The sequence below is a fragment of the Ranitomeya variabilis genome, chromosome 5 (genome assembly GCF_051348905.1).
Source record: "Ranitomeya variabilis isolate aRanVar5 chromosome 5, aRanVar5.hap1, whole genome shotgun sequence".
NCBI classification, from domain to species: domain Eukaryota; kingdom Metazoa; phylum Chordata; class Amphibia; order Anura; family Dendrobatidae; genus Ranitomeya; species Ranitomeya variabilis.
In genome coordinates, this window is record NC_135236.1 from 338,390,268 (window position 1) to 338,408,499 (window position 18,232).

The 18,232-nt window shown below is 43.6% G+C and overlaps 1 protein-coding gene across 2 annotated transcripts in view; it reads right to left on the reverse strand.

Moving 5' to 3' along the window:
* The window catches only part of COG5 (component of oligomeric golgi complex 5), a 413,551-nt gene that overhangs the window by 29,150 nt on the left and 366,169 nt on the right, over positions 1–18,232 (reverse strand). For both annotated transcript variants that reach the window (XM_077264784.1, XM_077264785.1), the window contains exons 20-21: positions 7,615–7,741; positions 6,177–6,256 (exon numbers count right to left, since the gene is read on the reverse strand). In XM_077264784.1, coding sequence (XP_077120899.1) covers positions 6,177–6,256; positions 7,615–7,741 — 207 coding nt within the window. The remainder of the gene's footprint in view (positions 1–6,176; positions 6,257–7,614; positions 7,742–18,232) is intronic.

An 18,232-nucleotide genomic window follows, 5' to 3' on the forward strand; every position in this document is an offset into this window, starting at 1 on the left:
ACCCAGAGTGACCCGGGCCACTAAATCGGACCCAGAGTGACCCGGGCCACCAAATCGGACCCAGAGTGACCCGGGCCACCAAATCGGACCCAGAGTGACCCGGGCCACCAAATCGGACCCAGAGTGACCCGGCCCACCAAATCGGACCCAGAGTGACCCGGCCCACCAAATCGGACCCAGAGTGACCCGGCCCACCAAATCGGACCCAGAGTGACCCGGCCCACCAAATCGGACCCAGAGTGACCCGGCTCACCAAATCGGACCCAGAGTGACCCGGGCCACCAAATCGGACCCAGAGTGACCCGGGCCACCAAATCGGACCCAGAGTGACCCGGGCCACCAAATCGGACCCAGAGTGACCCGGGCCACCAAATCGGACCCAGAGTGACCCGGGCCACCAAATCGGACCCAGAGTGACCCGGCGCACCAAATCGGACCCAGAGTGACCCGGCCCACCAAATCGGACCCAGAGTGGCCTCAACCCTGAGGGGCTACAACTACCAAACCAGTGCCTGAGGGGCACCCAAGTGTGAAAGTCTTGCAGGGGCAGCCCGGGCACCATTCCAAAGCACTATCTGTAGTTCCTTCAGGAAATACCCATCTAGTTGCTTTATGAAATTTTTTTCCTTGCGTTTCTTCAATAGTGAAGTCATAAGTTTACTACCTTTATTGCCACGAAGATACAATTTCTGACAACTTCTCATATAGATCTTGGCCGACTGGACATTCAAAAGATCTTTTAAAGTTTGTCTAATCACAGCCAAATTTTCCTGTACTTCCCTCGCCAGGGATCTTTTGTGTAATTTTTCAAAAGAATTAATCTGGTGGAGGATGGAAATAATTTCTCTCGACCTTTCCTTCTTTAAATGTGAGGCCAATGCCACAAATTCCCCTTCTCATGACAGCCTTATGTGCCTCCCATATCATGGGTAGCGATGGGCCTGAATGAGAATTCTCCTGGAAAAAGAGAGATCGAGAGAGTTGCATAGCTTAGAGATATGGGAACTTGAATCTATCAGTGTCTCACTTAAAATCCAAGAACGAAAAGATGAAGGCAGAGAGGAAATACTGATTTCAAGGAAAATTGGAGCATGATCTGTAAGGGAGATAACACCTATTGTTGCAGAACTTACAAGTTGGAGGTGTGATGTTTGCGTCAATACATAATCCAATCTATGATAGCTATTATGGGGGGAAGAAAAAGAAAGTGTAATATTAGTCAAGGGGTGTAAAGTTCTCCATGAGTCTATTAGATTGAATGATTGTAGATTAAGATGTAGTTTTCTTACGGCTTTTTGTGAAATAGAGGATTTGCCAGTTGAGGTGTCTATTAATGGGTTAAATGATACAGTAAAATCTCCCCCCACTATTAGAAGTCCCTCAGTTAATAGGCAGAGAGTATGTAAGACTTTGACAAGCCAGCTAATTTGGTTATCATTAGGGGCGTATAGATTGCACATTGTAATTTTTGTATTAGCTAGTAGACCTTTTATCATAATGTATCTCCCGTCCGGATCAGATATAGTGTATCAACGTGAAGGGTAAATTCTTTTTAAAAGTTATGCTCACTCCCCTAGAGGCTGTAGCGTCTGTACTATGATACCAGGTCGGAAAGCGTGTCCTAGACACATTCGGCACCCGACCTCTCTTAAAATGTGTCTCTTGTAAGAACGCAATACAAGTGTTTTTTGAGTGTAGAAAATTCATTATTTGACTGCGCTTGCTCGGGGAGCACAAGCCCTTTACATTATATGAAGCCACTACAATAGTGGCTGACATAGTGTTATTAATCATATCCCAAAGATAGAATGATGCAAAGTGTCGCTGAATGTGTACCAAACAGTTGAGATATCGAAAACAGTGGGGATAATGAAATAACAAACATTTACAAAAAGTATCCTACCGCTGCAGAGGCGGGGGACCGTAACATCCTCCTATAGCAGATAAGACAGTCAATCATGAATGCACAAGTGGTAATCTAAGATTATCGAGATATAAGCAATTCCAAAACAAACATCTTAAAAGAGAAACAGGTAGCTTCTGCCAAAGAGTCATGGGGTGTATAGCCTATGGAACAGAACTAATGATCTTCATTCATTCACTATTATGTCAAGAGCATGTAACTTGGGAAATTTGAGAGACTAAATTCTCAAGGAGGCTGCTTCTTCTTTGCTCCGAGTTTTCCTTGTTTGGGAGATGAATGTCTCTTCGCCTGCGACCACTCTCCTTGTCCTTCCAGCGGGGGATGTAGTGAAGGGGGAGTATGGAAATCCAGGTCAAGGGGTAACCAAGAGGGGACCTCCACCACAGGAATGGTAAAAGTCTCCCATACTTTGGAGAGGTCTTCCGGATTTCGAATAATGGCCTGCTTTCCTCCGCCATATATTCCAATCCAAATGGGGACAGGCACTTGTATAAAATCTTATTAGAGCAAAGTACATCCAGAAGAGGTTTCAGGATCCGGCGTTTTGCATGGGTCGATGGAGCTAGATCCTGATACAGTTGGATAGATGCTTCCTCATAAGTGATAGTTTTGCAGTCGCGAGAAGCGGACAATATGGCAGAAGTATCTAGGTAATTCAGTAAGCCACAATTAACATCTCTCGGGGGGTCTGAGGCCCTTGGCTTAGGTCTGAGTGAATAATGAACTCTTTCTATAATAATTTGCTCACATCTCTCTTGCGGTAATAGCGCAAATATCTCTTTGGTTACCATTTCAAGTATATCTGAAGACACACTTTCAGGGATGCCCTTGATTATGATATTTTTCCTGCGGTTACGGTTTTCTTGATCTTCAATAGCAAGAGATGTGTTATTTAGCTGGGTTCTGTGAAAGTCTACGTGTTCTTTTATATTAGTTGAGTGATTTATTAGTGAAGCCTGTGCTGAGTCCAAGGACTCCACCCTGTTGCCAATTTGTTGTATTCAGCTCTCATACCAGTTATTTCAGTGACCAAAGGCTTCATTGCTTGCGCCAAAGACACGCTCTCTTTGAGATTTGACCATTATATCTATATAAAGCGCGCACACTATGGATCACCACTTGTGCATAAGAGAGAATATTGGATTTACATGTTTATATCACATGTCCGCATCTTTTTTCCAGCAGTGTAGGTTTTTTTTTTTTTTATTTAAAAGATCAGTCACAGAGTTCCTATAACCGTCCTGCTGGTGAGGCAAAGCTAAAAAAAACTGGCAAATATCACTGGGAAAATTAATATGGCAGTCTTTTCTGTGAAAAGACCGAAGAAGGCTAATTTGCCTGAATACACAACATCAGTTTGTGTGTAATTCCAGTTATTGAGGCAAGCAGGAGCTAGCTAGATGGTGGGGAAGGAGAGGGTAGGCTCCAGGACTCCAACAGTTAAAGCTGCTTATTCTCTCTGCAGTGCCCTTGGTTTCCAATATGGCGCCTGTCTTTTTTAACAATGAGCCAAGGAGAGGGGGCAGGGCCAGAGTGAGCTCCGTTATCTCCCGTATTCCTCTGTCCCGGTAGTCCGCAGACAGATCACTCTGTGCTCACACTGGCACCACAAAAGACGTGCAGAGACTCGCTCCCCAGCCAGTTCTCCAGACCCTCCAACAGAGGCAGCCACCATCCTTGACCGCAGCTCTGTGCCCCCCAGAGGGGATACACACTGGCAAGCCGTGCGGTAAGAGCCCGGAGTGTTGAGTGGACTTGTCGCCTTGGTGTGTGGGTGCCGCTGTGGTGACAGTCTGAGCAGCACGTACCGCAGCCAAAGGTTTCAGCGTGAGTAGTGTGGGCAGCAATATAGCGAGCAGATGCGGGTCTGTTATCTCCGCCTCAGCTCCGATGGGATTGCTCGCTTACCCCGATTTCCAGAGGTTCTTAATAGATCGGAAAGTTCGCCAGTGAATGTGAAATAGGCGATTATATTAGCCTGGAAGCGGGAGCTGTAGGTTCCTAAGTCCTCCCTGTCTGGGATCCAGGCCATGCCCCCTTCAGCTGTACTTTTTGGAAGAATGAGTGCTACACTTTAAAACTAAAACCAAGTGTATTATCACATAGAAGAGACTTGACTATCCGACTGATAGAAATTAGCATATTTTGCACAAGAGAACTATTATAGTGGATTGCTTTCGTTTAGGATTAAATCACAAAGAAGTTCAGAAGCCTAGAAAAATAAGAATAAGAGACAATAATCTCCCTCTGATGAGGAGGCTGCAGATCTACAGGCAACACTTTTTAGGAGACATCAAAGAGCCAATAAAGTAAAGCTTATGATGATTATCAAGCCTTTTTTTTTAAACAAAATCGAACAAAGGAGACTATATGTCACATCACTGAAAATAATTCACAAACAAAAATCTTATTACCTACATCAAGAGAAACCTAGAACGTAAAGAATCAGAGAGAATCAGAACCTGAATAAAAGCAAAGCAAAAGCCCATAGTAAATGAGAAGACCAACTTCTTATCCAAACCTAGAAAACCAAGAGTAGAAATGTAACCGGTTGCTATAGTAACACCTATACTTTACAAAGGACTCCACATTTGGAACTATGGCTGGCAGTAGAATTACATGAGGCTAGTGTTGCTAATCATAAGAAGAGCCACGGATGCCTGGAGGCAGGAGGTGGTTCTCAGGGCTCCCATCTAGTGGCCACAGATTATGCAGCCGATGGATCGGGACTTTACAAAAAGACATACAAAAGTTATGTTCACAATGCGATTTTGCCACGTTAGTGACTCCACCGGGACTTCTATCTGAAAAAAAAACAGGATTCGGATGGCACATCTGACATGCCCATTGACTTTAATGAGGCAGACGGAGTGACTTTGTGCTCTGTCTGGAATACATTTTGGTAGTTTTCACCTTCTTGAGGTGGGCACAAAAACGTGGTCAACTTGTGCTGTTGTGCCTACTTTAAGAAGATGAACACTGCCGAAGTGCAAGCCTGATGGCACTAGGTGACTCAGTAAGCCTCATTAAAGTCAATTGGTCCTTTTGGGTTTCTTCCCGAAACCATGTTTTTCAGGGCCTCAGGTGTAGGCCCCAATGGAGTTACTGATCTGAGGCCCACATGCAATATGAACCATGGCTAAGTATAACTGTCATGAGGGGGAACCAACGCATATGGTAATGTCATAATTGGCACGGTCAGTGACTTTGCCTGGTGTGTACTCTTTAAGGTCTCAGAATGGGTGATGATCTTAATAACAATATGGGTGTGGGAGTGGTGGGCAGCGACAGCTATTGCCATACAATTGTGGCAGCTGTATCTGGAAACAGGGAAAGCCTGTTGACATATTGCATCCCCTTTAAGACTCAATACTCAGTTTGATATGGGGCCCAACGTCACTACCAGTAATGTTTTCAAGTGTGTATGGGGCACATGTAGTTGTCAAAGACACACTCTTGTTTTTTTAGGTATGTATACATTTGGAATATTGTGAAAAATGTTCTGTTTAAAGGGAATCTGTCACCCCAAAAATCATATATGAGCTAAGGCCACCGGCATCAGGAGCTTATCTACAGCATTCTGTAATGCTGTAGATAAGCCCCCCGATGTATCCTGAAACATAAGAAAAACAGGTTAGATTATACTCACCCAGGGGGGTCCCGCTCCTCCCATCTTCATACGATGACGTCCTCTTATTGTCTTCCTGCCGCGGCTCCGGCGCAGGCATACTTTGTCTGTTCTGTTGAGGGCAGAGCAAAGTACTGCAGTGCGCAGGCGCTGGGCCTCTCTGACCTTTCCAGACAAAGTACGCATGCGCCGGAGCCGCGGCAGGAAGACAAGAAGAGGACGTCATCGTATGAAGATGGGAGGCGATGGACCCAGACCGCGACGCCCATGGGACCAGACCGCAGCGGGAACACCCCTAGGTGAGTATAATATAACTCGTTTTCTTATCTTTCAGGTTACATCGGGAGCTTATCTACAGCATTACAGAATGCTGTAGATAAGTCCCTGATGCCGGTGGGGTTAGCTCATATACGATTTTTGGGGTGACAGGTTCCCTTTAATGTCAAATTCTAGTTTGAAAATGTAATTGGCCTCTTTAGGGGAAGGTGCTGGTCTGTATGCTAGGCCATGTAATCTAGCTCTAATAACCATGTCCATAAAAAAATGCAAATTGTTGATTAATACAAGTGTCCATGTTAGACCAAGTTGGATGTAATGTGCCAACTGCGCTATAGCATTTTTTACCTTATTAGAACCAGCCGGTCTTTTTCGGATGGGTGATCATCCAGCCACTGGGAATAGCGAGCAATCGACCATTCAGCCCTCTGGAGAAAAGAACACACAAATACTTAGAAGGACTTTGACCTCCGTGCCAAGCAATACTTGTCATAAGTACCAATCTGATCCTCAATTTTTTTTATAACTCAAAAGGTAGATTAAACAGATTTCAGCGGAGGCCATTAAATGTTATCCACGGCATGCGCCAATGTTATGATGTTATCATTCGCAGCCTCTAAGACAGGTGACCACTGAAGCCTGGCTTTGGCTCAGTAGGAGATGTAATAGATTAGTGATGTTTTTGCTTTTTTATTATTTGAGCGGCTGCAAACACTGATACAGGTCATTTCCCTTATATATCTCGGCTAGTACTGGGGAATGAGGGATATTAGACAATAGGAACATCGGATTGTGATCCCAGGGTACAGATTCACTGCCTATTAGAAAGATCATCCAAGATGGCTCGTGGTTAAAGCCCAAAATAAGCTGCAGTTTAAAAATATAACAATAAAAATATAACAGTACGGAAATCTAAGGGTCCGTTCCAACAGATCGACCAGCGGCACAAAATTTTACCGATCGGTGGTCGTTTAAATGCCTGTTTACACAGACGGACCAAAGTAAATGATGCGCACTGAGCTATCTGTACCAGATCGCTGTAGATTTGTCATTGCATCTGCGGAGCAAAGCAGTATTCCTTAGCTGAGGTGATGTGTGTAATGTGGGCCTTCCTTGTTAACTACTCAGCCATAAAGTTTACACATGTACTGGGGGATCAGAAGTACAATGGTTAGAGAAGACGCACAAATGGATTCCTTATCCTAAAGTGCAAAAATTGTTGGATAATGTGGAATACATATAAAATGACAGCAGCATTTCAGGAGTGTACAATGTTTTGAGAATATGATATATGTCTTGTATGTCAGGAGACTAGTGATGAACGAGTGTGCTTGGATAAGGTGTTATCTGGGCATGCTCGAGTGCTAATAGAGTGACTTTGGCATGCTCCAGAAATATGTCCGAGTCCCCGCAGCTGCATGTCTCACTGCTGTTCGACAGTCACAGCACCTGCAGGGATTTCCTGTTTGTTTGGCAATCCTTGCATGTGTTGTGGCTGTGAGACCTGCAGCCGCGGGGACTCGAACGTAGTATTCAAGCACGCCGAAGATCTCTATTAGCACACGAGCATGCTGGGATATCACCTGATCGAAGCACGCTCGCTCATCACTACAGGAGACCAATTTTGCATAAAAATCTAATTTGCTAGAGCTCCTATGATTTCACCATGTATAAATTAGAGATGGATAGTATGCACAGCATGCAAAAAATGGTAAACCTTTATCACCAGGCAGTTTTGTCCTGCGAGGACAGTGGTCCACAGTGCCATATGGAACATTCATCTTACCTGATAGGGGGATTTCAATTCTTGGGGAGCCCTGGTGAAGAGAAACTGGAGGATGACACTGTAAGGAATGAGGTCTCCTACAGAAGCACTGCTGGCAATATGCTCGCTGGTCTGAAATAGTAAAGGCCTAGAAGAAAATAAAAACAAAAAACACAAACAAATACAGATATAAATATATATACACACATAATCCATAGTCTTTATATAAAACCAGACTGCAGAATACTTGTATTTATGAGCGAGCTGTTGCACATCATATCACACCATTATACATTATCTACTCTACATGTGGACTATAGCAGCAAAAATGATTTATGTATCCGGAGGCTATTTGAAAAGCTTACAAAGACTATCCCATATGTATTACAAAACACATGCGGCAGCAGCGCACTACTGTAGAAGGAATTTCATCGCGCCATATGCAGACCTGAATAGATCATACACCCCGACTATGCCTAGATCCCATTTTTATTATAATGCAATGCGTGTGAGCTGATGTGCCTCATGAACTACTGATTTCACGGAAGGGACCACAATAGAGAAGCTTTGCATGCAGCCGCTACCCAGCTGATGGTAGATGCCATTTTTGGACAAGTTAACTCTGTCAGTTCTTCATAAATGAAAGCTGATCCTTGAAATAAATAAAGTCTTGTCAAAGCAGCGTTGGCAAGAAGATTGCGACTAACAAAACAGACTAATTGTGCTATAATTGTACATTGCCTCCATTTTTAGCCTTTCTTCTAATACGTCTAAGATTTCCATGCATCTAACTGAATATAAGGAGTCAAAATGAATAAAAAATGTCTCATTACAGACAGTCAGAACAGAAAAATCAAAAATGCTTAAAATCAGGTTTTCATTACTATTCCATGCCTAGTGTCCCAAATACTGAGCAGACTGTAGGCTTTACCGTGCAGCATTTGGAATATTATGTTAACAAGTTGGCTGCCAAATTTAGATTCACGTAGAAGTAGTCACTATAACAGCCATCCTGGACCATGTAAGGCTGGTTTCACATTTGCGTCTGGCGCGCAGCATTACATTCGCATGCGTCATGCGTACATATATTTAACATGGTTTATGCATGGACATGCGTTTGCATGCTTTTGTGTACGCATGCGTCGTTTCACGTGTGGCTGGGCACGGCGAATGCAACATGTTGCATTTTTGGAGGTGTCAAAAATCCGTTAAATATGCGCAGGCATACACATGTGGATGAGTGTGTTAAAAAATGCATTACTGTCTATGGGAGCGCATGCGTACGTATGTCCTTGCGTACGCATGCGTTCGATGTGCTTGTGTACTTCGGACTGCACATGTCCAGGAACTGTTTTGAGACTCGCCCTCCTGGAAATATCGAACGCATGCGCATAAAAAACGCAAACCAAGGCAAAAAACGCATACAAACGCAGCGTTTTTTTTTGCTGTCATGCGTAAGCTGCTGCGGATAAAAAACGCTGCGTAAACATGTGTTTGCATGCGTTTTGGCATGCGTTTGCGTATGCAGATGATACGCTGCGCACATATACGCAAATGTGAACTTAGCCTTATACCTGTTATTTGTATTTTTTGTAGTTTTACCATACAGACATTTTGATACGTACACATCATCCTGATGTCCAATAAATATGTTAGACTACAGAGAACGGTGTGCTTATTTTAGAAGACAGAGTAGATTTATTCTGTATGTCAGATTGCACACAGTGAGAACCTGTAAGAAGACAGTCACAAGTAACGAGAGTGCAGCCCTCCAGCAAGTGCAACACAGCCACACTGCACTGAAGTCTGTTTCTAGCTAGACTCGGGTCTGCACAGAGACATTCAACCATCTGTATGCAAATACGCAATGTCTTCTAGCAGAGCATCTTCAGTCAGGACAAGGTCCCAACCAAGCCGTTCTAACAAGTCTTCAATAAGAGAATGTGCTGCTTTCGCTCGTGCAGAAGCTGAGGTGGCGAAAATCAGATCCTCCTTCACTGCACAAGAGATGCATCTAAAGCTAAAACAAGCTGACCAAGAACAGAAAGAGCAAGTCTGCAAGCAGATCAAGAAGCCGAAAGAGCATGCCTGCAAGCTGACCAAGTAAAAGAAAGAGCACGTATGCAGGCAGATCAAGAAGTGGAGAGAACATGCCTGCAAGCGTCTCTGGAAAAACTTGCCGTAGAGAAAGAGGCAGCAGCCAGAATAGCCATGGCCGAGTTGCTAGAAGCCGTGGAGTTTCCCAAATCTGAGAAATGCAGTGTCTTAGGCCCCTTTCACAAATCAGTTTTTTGCCATCAGTCGCAATCCGTCAAATTTTGAAAAAAAACGGATCCGTCGCAGATTGTGAAAAACTGATCCGATGGGTTGTTTTTTTCGCCGGATCCGACTAGCTGATCCGGCTCATTGAATCCTAAAAAATCGGAGCATGCTCAGTTAAAAAAAACAAAACAAAACGGAATCCGTAACCGGATTCCGTCATTTGACGGATCCGGCGCCATAGGCTTCCATTCTAGCAAACGACGGATGTCGACAGATCTGTCGCTCTCCGATTTTTCGACGGACACAAAAAACGTTAATATGTCCGTTGTCTCCGGCCGCCGGACAAACAATTTGACAGATCCGGCGAACGACGGATGAAACGTGAGGCCATACTTCGCTAATACAAGTTTTTGAGAAAAAAACGGATCAGGCGGAATCAGTCGCTGGATCCATTTTTTTTCAAAATTCGACGGATTGAGACTGAAGGCAAAAAACTGATGTGTGAAAGGGGCCTTACTTGGACCAGAACTAGATCAACAAATCCAACACAACAGATTATATACACCAACATCCCAGAACAGAAGACAACCCTGATCCACTACATTAACCAACCTATGCAGGTTACCAGACATCCTACCTTGAGCCACAGAACTACAAGCAAGAAAGTATGTAACAAAATGATATTGACAACAACTACTATTCTACAGAACAGAAGGTACAGCCTCCATTCCAACTTAAAAGGACACCCTTCACATCAGAACGGTGTTATACGGACTACCCTAAGCCAGAAGCAACTAACCGGTATGGTGATACACCACACTCACAGCATAACAACAGCACACCAGCTCGTATCGGCGCTGAGCAAACAATTAAATTTGCTAAGTTCTTTGCACGACAGGAGCTGGTAATTAAAGGACTTGTAAAAGTTCACCAACAGTGTTGAGCTACAGGCATGGTGAGCCTCCTTCCAGAATGCCATCAGTGATTTCAACCTTTCCAATAGTGAGGAGTTAGATCTCCTGGTAAAGTAGCTTGGAAGTGAGTTTATTGAACAATCCAAAATAATCAGAGACATTAACATAAAGTATCCGGACACAGGCCATCGTATGGTGTTGAAAAGACTTGATGAATGTTATGGGTCAATAGAAGATATAGAAAATGCTCTATATAAGAGAATTGATAATTTTCCCAAAATAGTGAGTAAGGGTTACCAAAAGCTCAAGGAACTGAGTGACTTGTTAATGGAGATACAGGTTGCTCAGGCAGAAGGAGATCAGCCAGGTTTGGCATTCCTGGACACAGCCAGGGGTGTCAACCCAACCAATTAAAAGCTCCCTTATAACTTACAGAAGTTGGTCACACATGGTTCCCGTTATAAAAAGATACATAATTTACAGTTTCCTCCCTTCAGAGTGTTCGTAGACTGTCAATCAGCAGGCGAGAATTAGAAATAATTTTAGTTTTGACTTAACTCTGTAGTGCTCCACTGCCCATGGTATCAAACCTTGTAAAACACCGGTGGAAGTCCACAAAACTAATGTTACCTCCACAGGTTTTCCTTATGGAGCGGATAAGCCTTCTCGAGAAGAGACCAGACCCAAGGATCTCAGCAAGCAGTGTTCCCTACATAGGAAATCTCATCCTCTGTAAAAATGCAGAGCCTTCAGAGAGCAGTCTCTAAAAGACCGCAAGGGTTTCCTCAAAGAAAATAACATCTGCTTCAGATGCTGTGCTACAATATTGCACTTTGCCAGGAACTGGCAATGTGAAATGTGCAGAATGTGGTAGCCTAGAACACAACACAGCTTTACACGATGGACCACCCTCACGGGCATCTTCGCAAACAGAGGAATGTGATGCAAAGCAGATGGACACTGACATAGACACCCAACTAGTCACCTCAGTGTATGGAGATCTGTAGAGGACTCGTAGGAGGAAGGTCTTGCTCAGAAATCTGCATTGTTAGAGTCTATCCGGCAGGACAAAGTGAAAAAAGATATATGCAATACTAGATGATCAAAGCAACAGGTATTTAGCCAAGTACATCTTCTTCGACACCTTTAACATTGCAGGCCCCTGGATCTCCCTACCCCTTGAAGACATGTGCCAGTACTGTTGAGAGAGTGGGGAGAAAAGAGTCCAGGTTCGAAGTGGAGTCTATAGATGATCAGACCTGTTTACACCTGCTGATCATACTGGAGTGCAATCAGATTCCTGACAACAGGTTCGAGATGCCTACACAGGAGGTAGCATCACACCACCCCCATTTGAAGAGCTTAACCCACCTGATACCAGAACTGGACCAAGAAGCTCTGATAGCCTTACTCCTCGGAAGAGACAAAATCCGAGTTCATAAGGCTAGAGGACAGATCAATGGCCTCAAAAATGCTTCGTATGCACAAAGACTTGACCTAGGATGGGATATTATAGGAGACGACTGTCTGGGAGGAGCACACAAGCCGACTTCAGTCACTCACTGGTACACTTGAAAATGGGCGTCAATCTTGAGTCATTACTTCAAGAGTCACCACACACAGACATATCCAGGACATGGGCTACAAGTGTCACATTACATGTATCAAGCCACTCATGACCAATAGACAACGCCATAAGCATCTTTCCTGGGCCAAGGAGAAAAATAACTGGACTGTTGCTCAGTGGTCCAAGGTGTTGTTTTCAGATGAAAGTAAATTTTGCATTTCATTTGGAAATCAAGGTCCCAGAGTATGGAGGAAGAGTGGAGAGGCACACAATCCAAGCTGCTTGAGGTCTAGTGTGAAGTGACCACAATCAGTGATGGTTTGGGGAACCATGTCATCTGCTGGTGTAGGTCCACTGTGTTTTATCAAGACCAAAGTCACCGCAGCTGTCTACCAGGAAATTTTAGAGCACTTCATGCTTCCCTCTGCCGATAAGCCTTTTGGAGATGGAAATTTTATTCACCAGCAAGACCTGGCACCTGTCCACACTGCCAAAAGTACCAATATCTGGTTTAAAAACAACAGCATCACTGTGCTTGATTGGCCAGCAAACTCGCCTGACCTTAACCTCATAGAGAATCTATGGGGTATTGTCAAGAAGAACATGAGAGACACCAGACCCAAGAATGCAGATGAGCTGAAGGCTGCTATAAAAGGAATCTGGGCTTCCATAACACCTCAGCAATGCCACAGGCTGATTGCCTTAATGCCACGCCGCATTGAAGTAGTAATTGATGCAAAAGGAGCCCTAACCAAGTATTGAGTGCATTTACTGAACATACATTTCAGTAGGCCAACATTTTGGATTTTAAAAATGTTCTAATTTAATGAGACAATGATTTTTCAGTTTTCATTAATCTTCAACATTAAAAGAATTAAACACTTGAAATAGATCACTCAGTTTGTAATGAATGTATATAATATATGAGTTTCACTTTTGTATTGAAGAACTGTAATAAATTAACTTTTTGATGATAGCTCAGTAGGTCAGTCTTACAAGTTGACATGACCTGTGAGTCAGAAGCCCTGGAAAAGTTGGCATTACTGCAAACATACGATTACCGTTCCCAACCTAGAGAGAGCCAAGAACATGATAATTCGTACTATATGTCACTGAATAGTGAAAGAAATAGAGAATCTCAACAAACCCAATTTATAGTGCGTTGAAGAGGCTTGATCCAATCATTGACCAACATGGGCTGTTAAGAACTGGAGGTCGTCTTCATGAAGCCGAAGTTGGATTTATGGAGAAACATCCTGTAGTAATTCCTGGACATCATCACATCATGGCAGATTGTTTACTGATGGGAATCTACGATCTACTGGACTATGGATAGTCGGAGCTCAGAGATGTATGAGTAAACTCATCTTCAATTGTGGTCGGTGGTTACATAGTGCACTAGAGAAATCCATGCCAATGCGAAATGCTGGGCGGTCATGTTTACCTGTATTTCCGTCAAGGCCGTACATATATAAGTAATTGAATCCATTGACACTTCAAGTTTCATAAACGCACTTCGACATTTCATTGCCATCGGAGGCCCAGTGAAGCACGTTCGCTCTTATAGAGGCACAAATTTTGTTGGCGCAGTAAAGGAAACTTCAAATTCCTTCCAACTTAGACACTACCAACGTAGAAAGATACTTAAAGGGAACCTGTCAGCAGGATTGTGCACAGTAATCTACATACAGTGACAGGTCAGCGCTGTTATACTGAATAAAATGATACCTTGGTTGATGTAATCCGTCTTGTGGTTGTTCAATCTTTATCTTCAGTTGTGTTAATGATATGCCCGTGCTCTGGGGCGGCCTGTGGGGGTCTTCATGTAGTGCGCTGATTAGGTATTCATAGTGTAGACTGCTGACAGGTCACTGATGCCTCACTGACCTGCCCCGCCCCCTAGTTTGCATAATGAATACCAGCACATACTGAATAAAAAAAAACCCTTCTGCAGTCAGGTGCCAGCCGTATCACCTGCGCTGCAGCATAATCGCATGTTTAGTGTCCAGTTAACCCCCTTTCCCTTGGAGCATTTTTTGGTTTTCGTTTTCCGCTTCCCTCCTTCCCAGAGCCATAACTTTTTTATTTTTCCATCAATATGGCCATTTATGTGCTTGTTTTTTGCGCGACGAGTTATATTTTTGAACGACACCATTGGTTTTACCATGTCATGTACAAGAAAACGGGAAAAAAATTCCAAGTGTGGTGAAATTGCAAAGAAATTGCCCTTATGATTCTCCAGGTCATTATGAGTTCATAGACACCAAACATGTCTAGGTTATTTTTTGTCTTAGTGGCAAAAAAAAAATCCAAACTTTGCTAAAAGAAAAAAAAAAAAAATTGCGCAATTGTCCGAGACCCCTAGCGTCTCCATTTGTCGGGATCTCGGGTCAAGTGAGGGCTTATTTTTTGCGTCCCGAGCTGACGTTTTTAAATATACCATTTTGGTGCAGATATGTTCTTTTGATTGCCTGTTATTGCATTTTAATGCAATGTCACGGCGACCAAAAAACGTAATTCTGGCGCTTTGAATTTTTTCTCGCTACGCCGTTTTTCGATCAGATTTTTTTTTAATTGATAGATCGGGTGATTCTGAACGCGTCGATACCAAATATGTGTAGGTTTGATTTTTTTTATTGTTTTATTTTGAATGGGGCGAAAGGGGGGTGATTTAAACTTTTAAATTTATCCTTTTTTCATAGTTTTTAAAACTTTTTTTTTACTTTTGCTATGCTTCAATAGCCTCTATGGGAGGCTAGAAGCTGGCATAGCCTGAGTGGCTCTGCTACATAGAGGCGATGCTCAGATTCGCTCTTATGTAGCAGAATTACTGCATTGCCATGAGAGCCGACCATAGGGTGGCGCTCACAGCAATTTGGCATCAACAACCATACAGGTCTTCAGGAGACCTCTGGTTGTTATGCCAACACACCGATGACCCCCAATTACGTGACGGGAATCAGCGGTGCGTGCATTTCCGGACGGATGGCCGGATGCGCTTGTTAAATCCCGCTGTCAGTGGCATTTACCTAGTTAATAGGCACGGGCGGATCGCGATTCCACCTGCGTCTATTACGGGCACATGTCAGCTGTTCAAAACAGCTGATATGTCCCGGCTTTGATGCGGGCTCACCTCTGGAGCCTGCATTAAAGCAGGGGATCTGCCATCGGACGAACTATTACGTACGATGGCAGAACGGGGTTAATAACTGTTCTTGAGCAAGTAAAAAAATAAATAAAACTTCAATTTGAAAATGGCGACTGCGCAGTAGCAGCTATCGGTGTGTATAGAGAACCAATAGCTGCTATTGCGCATGTGTCGGCGGTTCCATCTTGCTGGAGAAGAAAAAATTACTCCTCCAAGATGGCGCCAGCTCTCAGCTGGCACCTGCCTGCAGAACGTTTTTTTTTCTTCAGTATGTACAGGTATTCATTATGCAAACTAGGGGGCAGGTCATTGTTGGATCAGTGTGTAAATAAACCCGGCACTCAACTTTATGCTAGTAGCTTGGAATTTTATTGTGTAGAACCAACAAAACGTTTCGGTCTCACATGACCTTCTTCAGTTATGTGTTTAGAGTAGGTAGCCTGTCACTTTGTGAGCGTAGTAGGTAGGTCGACTTGGACTCACTGGGGTGCCAGTGCCCTGTTAATGGAAGAGGCTGTAAGCTTTATTAATCCGGAGCTGGACGCGGTGTCCACCGCTAGTCTATGCGTGCATGCCGGTGGACACCGCGTCCAGCTCCGGATTAATAAAGCTTACAGCCTCTTCCATTAACAGGGCACTGGCACCCCAGTGAGTCCAAGTCGACCTACCTACTACGCTCACAAAGTGACAGGCTACCTACTCTAAACACGTAACTGAAGAAGGTCATGTGAGACCGAAACGTTTTGTTGGTTCTACACAATAAAATTCCAAGCTACTAGCATAAAGTTGAGTGCCGGGTTTATTTACACATATGGTCTAAAGGTGCGGGAACCTACCCGGGCACCACTATAGCAGTGCTCACGTCTTTGTCCACCACATTGTTGGAGCAGTGACCTGTCAGAAGTTTGCATTATGAATACCTAATCAGAGCACCACATGCAAACCCCCCACAGGCATCCTGGGGCACGAACATATCATTAACATAAAACTGAAAATAAAGATTAAGAAACAACCATAAGACGGATTTCATTAACCAAGGTATCAGTGTAATCAGTATAACGGCGCCGACCTGCCACTGTGTGTAGGTTACTGTGCACAATCCTGCTAACAGATTCCCTATAAAGCAAGCAAGGATGCACGTGGACATTTACCACATTCTTCTCACATGGGAGGCGCTTGGGAGAGAATGATAAGAATAGCATGCAGAATCCTGGACTCGATCTTCTTGCAAGCAGAAAGTGCAAAACTCACACATGAAAGTCTGATTACATTTTTGGCAGAAGTTCCAGCTATCATGAATGCCAGACCGGTGACTGCACTTTCTTGTGACTCTGGAAATCAGACTATTCTCACTCCTACCATGTTACTCACTCCGAAAACCAGCCCTCCAAGTGCTCGGCTTGGAGAATTCAGTCAAAAAGACCTCTACAGACGGCAATGGAGGCAGGTGCAGTGTGTCTCTAATGTGTTCTGGGAGATATGGAGACAGTAGTATCTCTCTACCTTACAACCAAGGAAGAGGAGGCTGACCGGCAAACTGAACATCAAACGCTGCTGATATTGTACTCAAGAAAGACAGCCAGTCACACCGGAATGTGTGGCCACTAGGCCTCGTCACAAAAACCTTCCCAAGTAAGGATGGGAATGTACGCAAAGTCAAAGTGTGGAAGTCTGGTGAGACCAAACTTCCTCAGTCCAGTTGTGGAACTTGTTTTGTTGCTTTCGCCAAAGGAGTCTAGCATTGGCATCAGTTGATGCCAAGAGGGGAGTGTTATGCCCAAAAGGGCAAAAGATGATTTTAAAATTCACTGTTCATTGTATTTATAGACCCCCATAAGCTTACATATAGTTTAAAACGGCACGGCAGTGCACATTTGACTTCTACTCCATTCATTCTTCATGGGGTTGCCAAGCATTGCACTTGGCTTTTTTGGTAACCCCATAAAACATGAATGAACCAGCAGTCTGCTGCTCACTGTAGGTCTTAGCAGTCAGACATCCACCAATCAACAAGTAACAACTATCCTGTGGATATACGATAATTTATTTTAACTGGGAATGTTTCTGATCAGAGAGAGCAGCAAGATGTAGGGCCAAAGACCCTGATTCCAGAGATGTGTCACTTACTGGGCTGCATGCTGTAGTTTTGATAAAAATCACTTTTTTTTTTTTTTTTTTTAAATCAGCAGGTGATTATTACTAGAGGACTAGTAAATCTGCTGCCAGTTAGTCCAACTACACCTCCACCACTGATTGGCAGTTTTCTGCCTATGCACAGTGTACGCAGAAAGCTGCAAATTAGTCATGTGGGCAATGTTCTACAGAGCTACGCATTCAGAGAACTAGTAGATCTGCAGCACATAAAACAGTGTTTAATCAAAACTACAGCAAGCAGACCAGTAAGTGATTGTTGGAATCATTGTCTCTGCCCTTACATCATGCCACTCTTAAATGGAGTAGTGAAAATCTGGTCACAGATTCCCTTATCTTTTTATATACTACAGCAAGATAAAATGTGTTCCATATAAAGTTCTGATTACTGTATTCTCACAAACAAAAGCTGAACCAGATAAAAGCTTTGCTATAAATGGTTTCTGCTTAGCAGCTTCTACCTATCTGTCATTGTCAAACAGGTGTGAAAAACAAAAATTATGGAAACAAAACAAAAAACAAAAATAAATAAGAGGCACCAAAATATTTCAATGATCTTAATATACCAAGCAGCAGTTATGTCCACTTTTGTTTCTA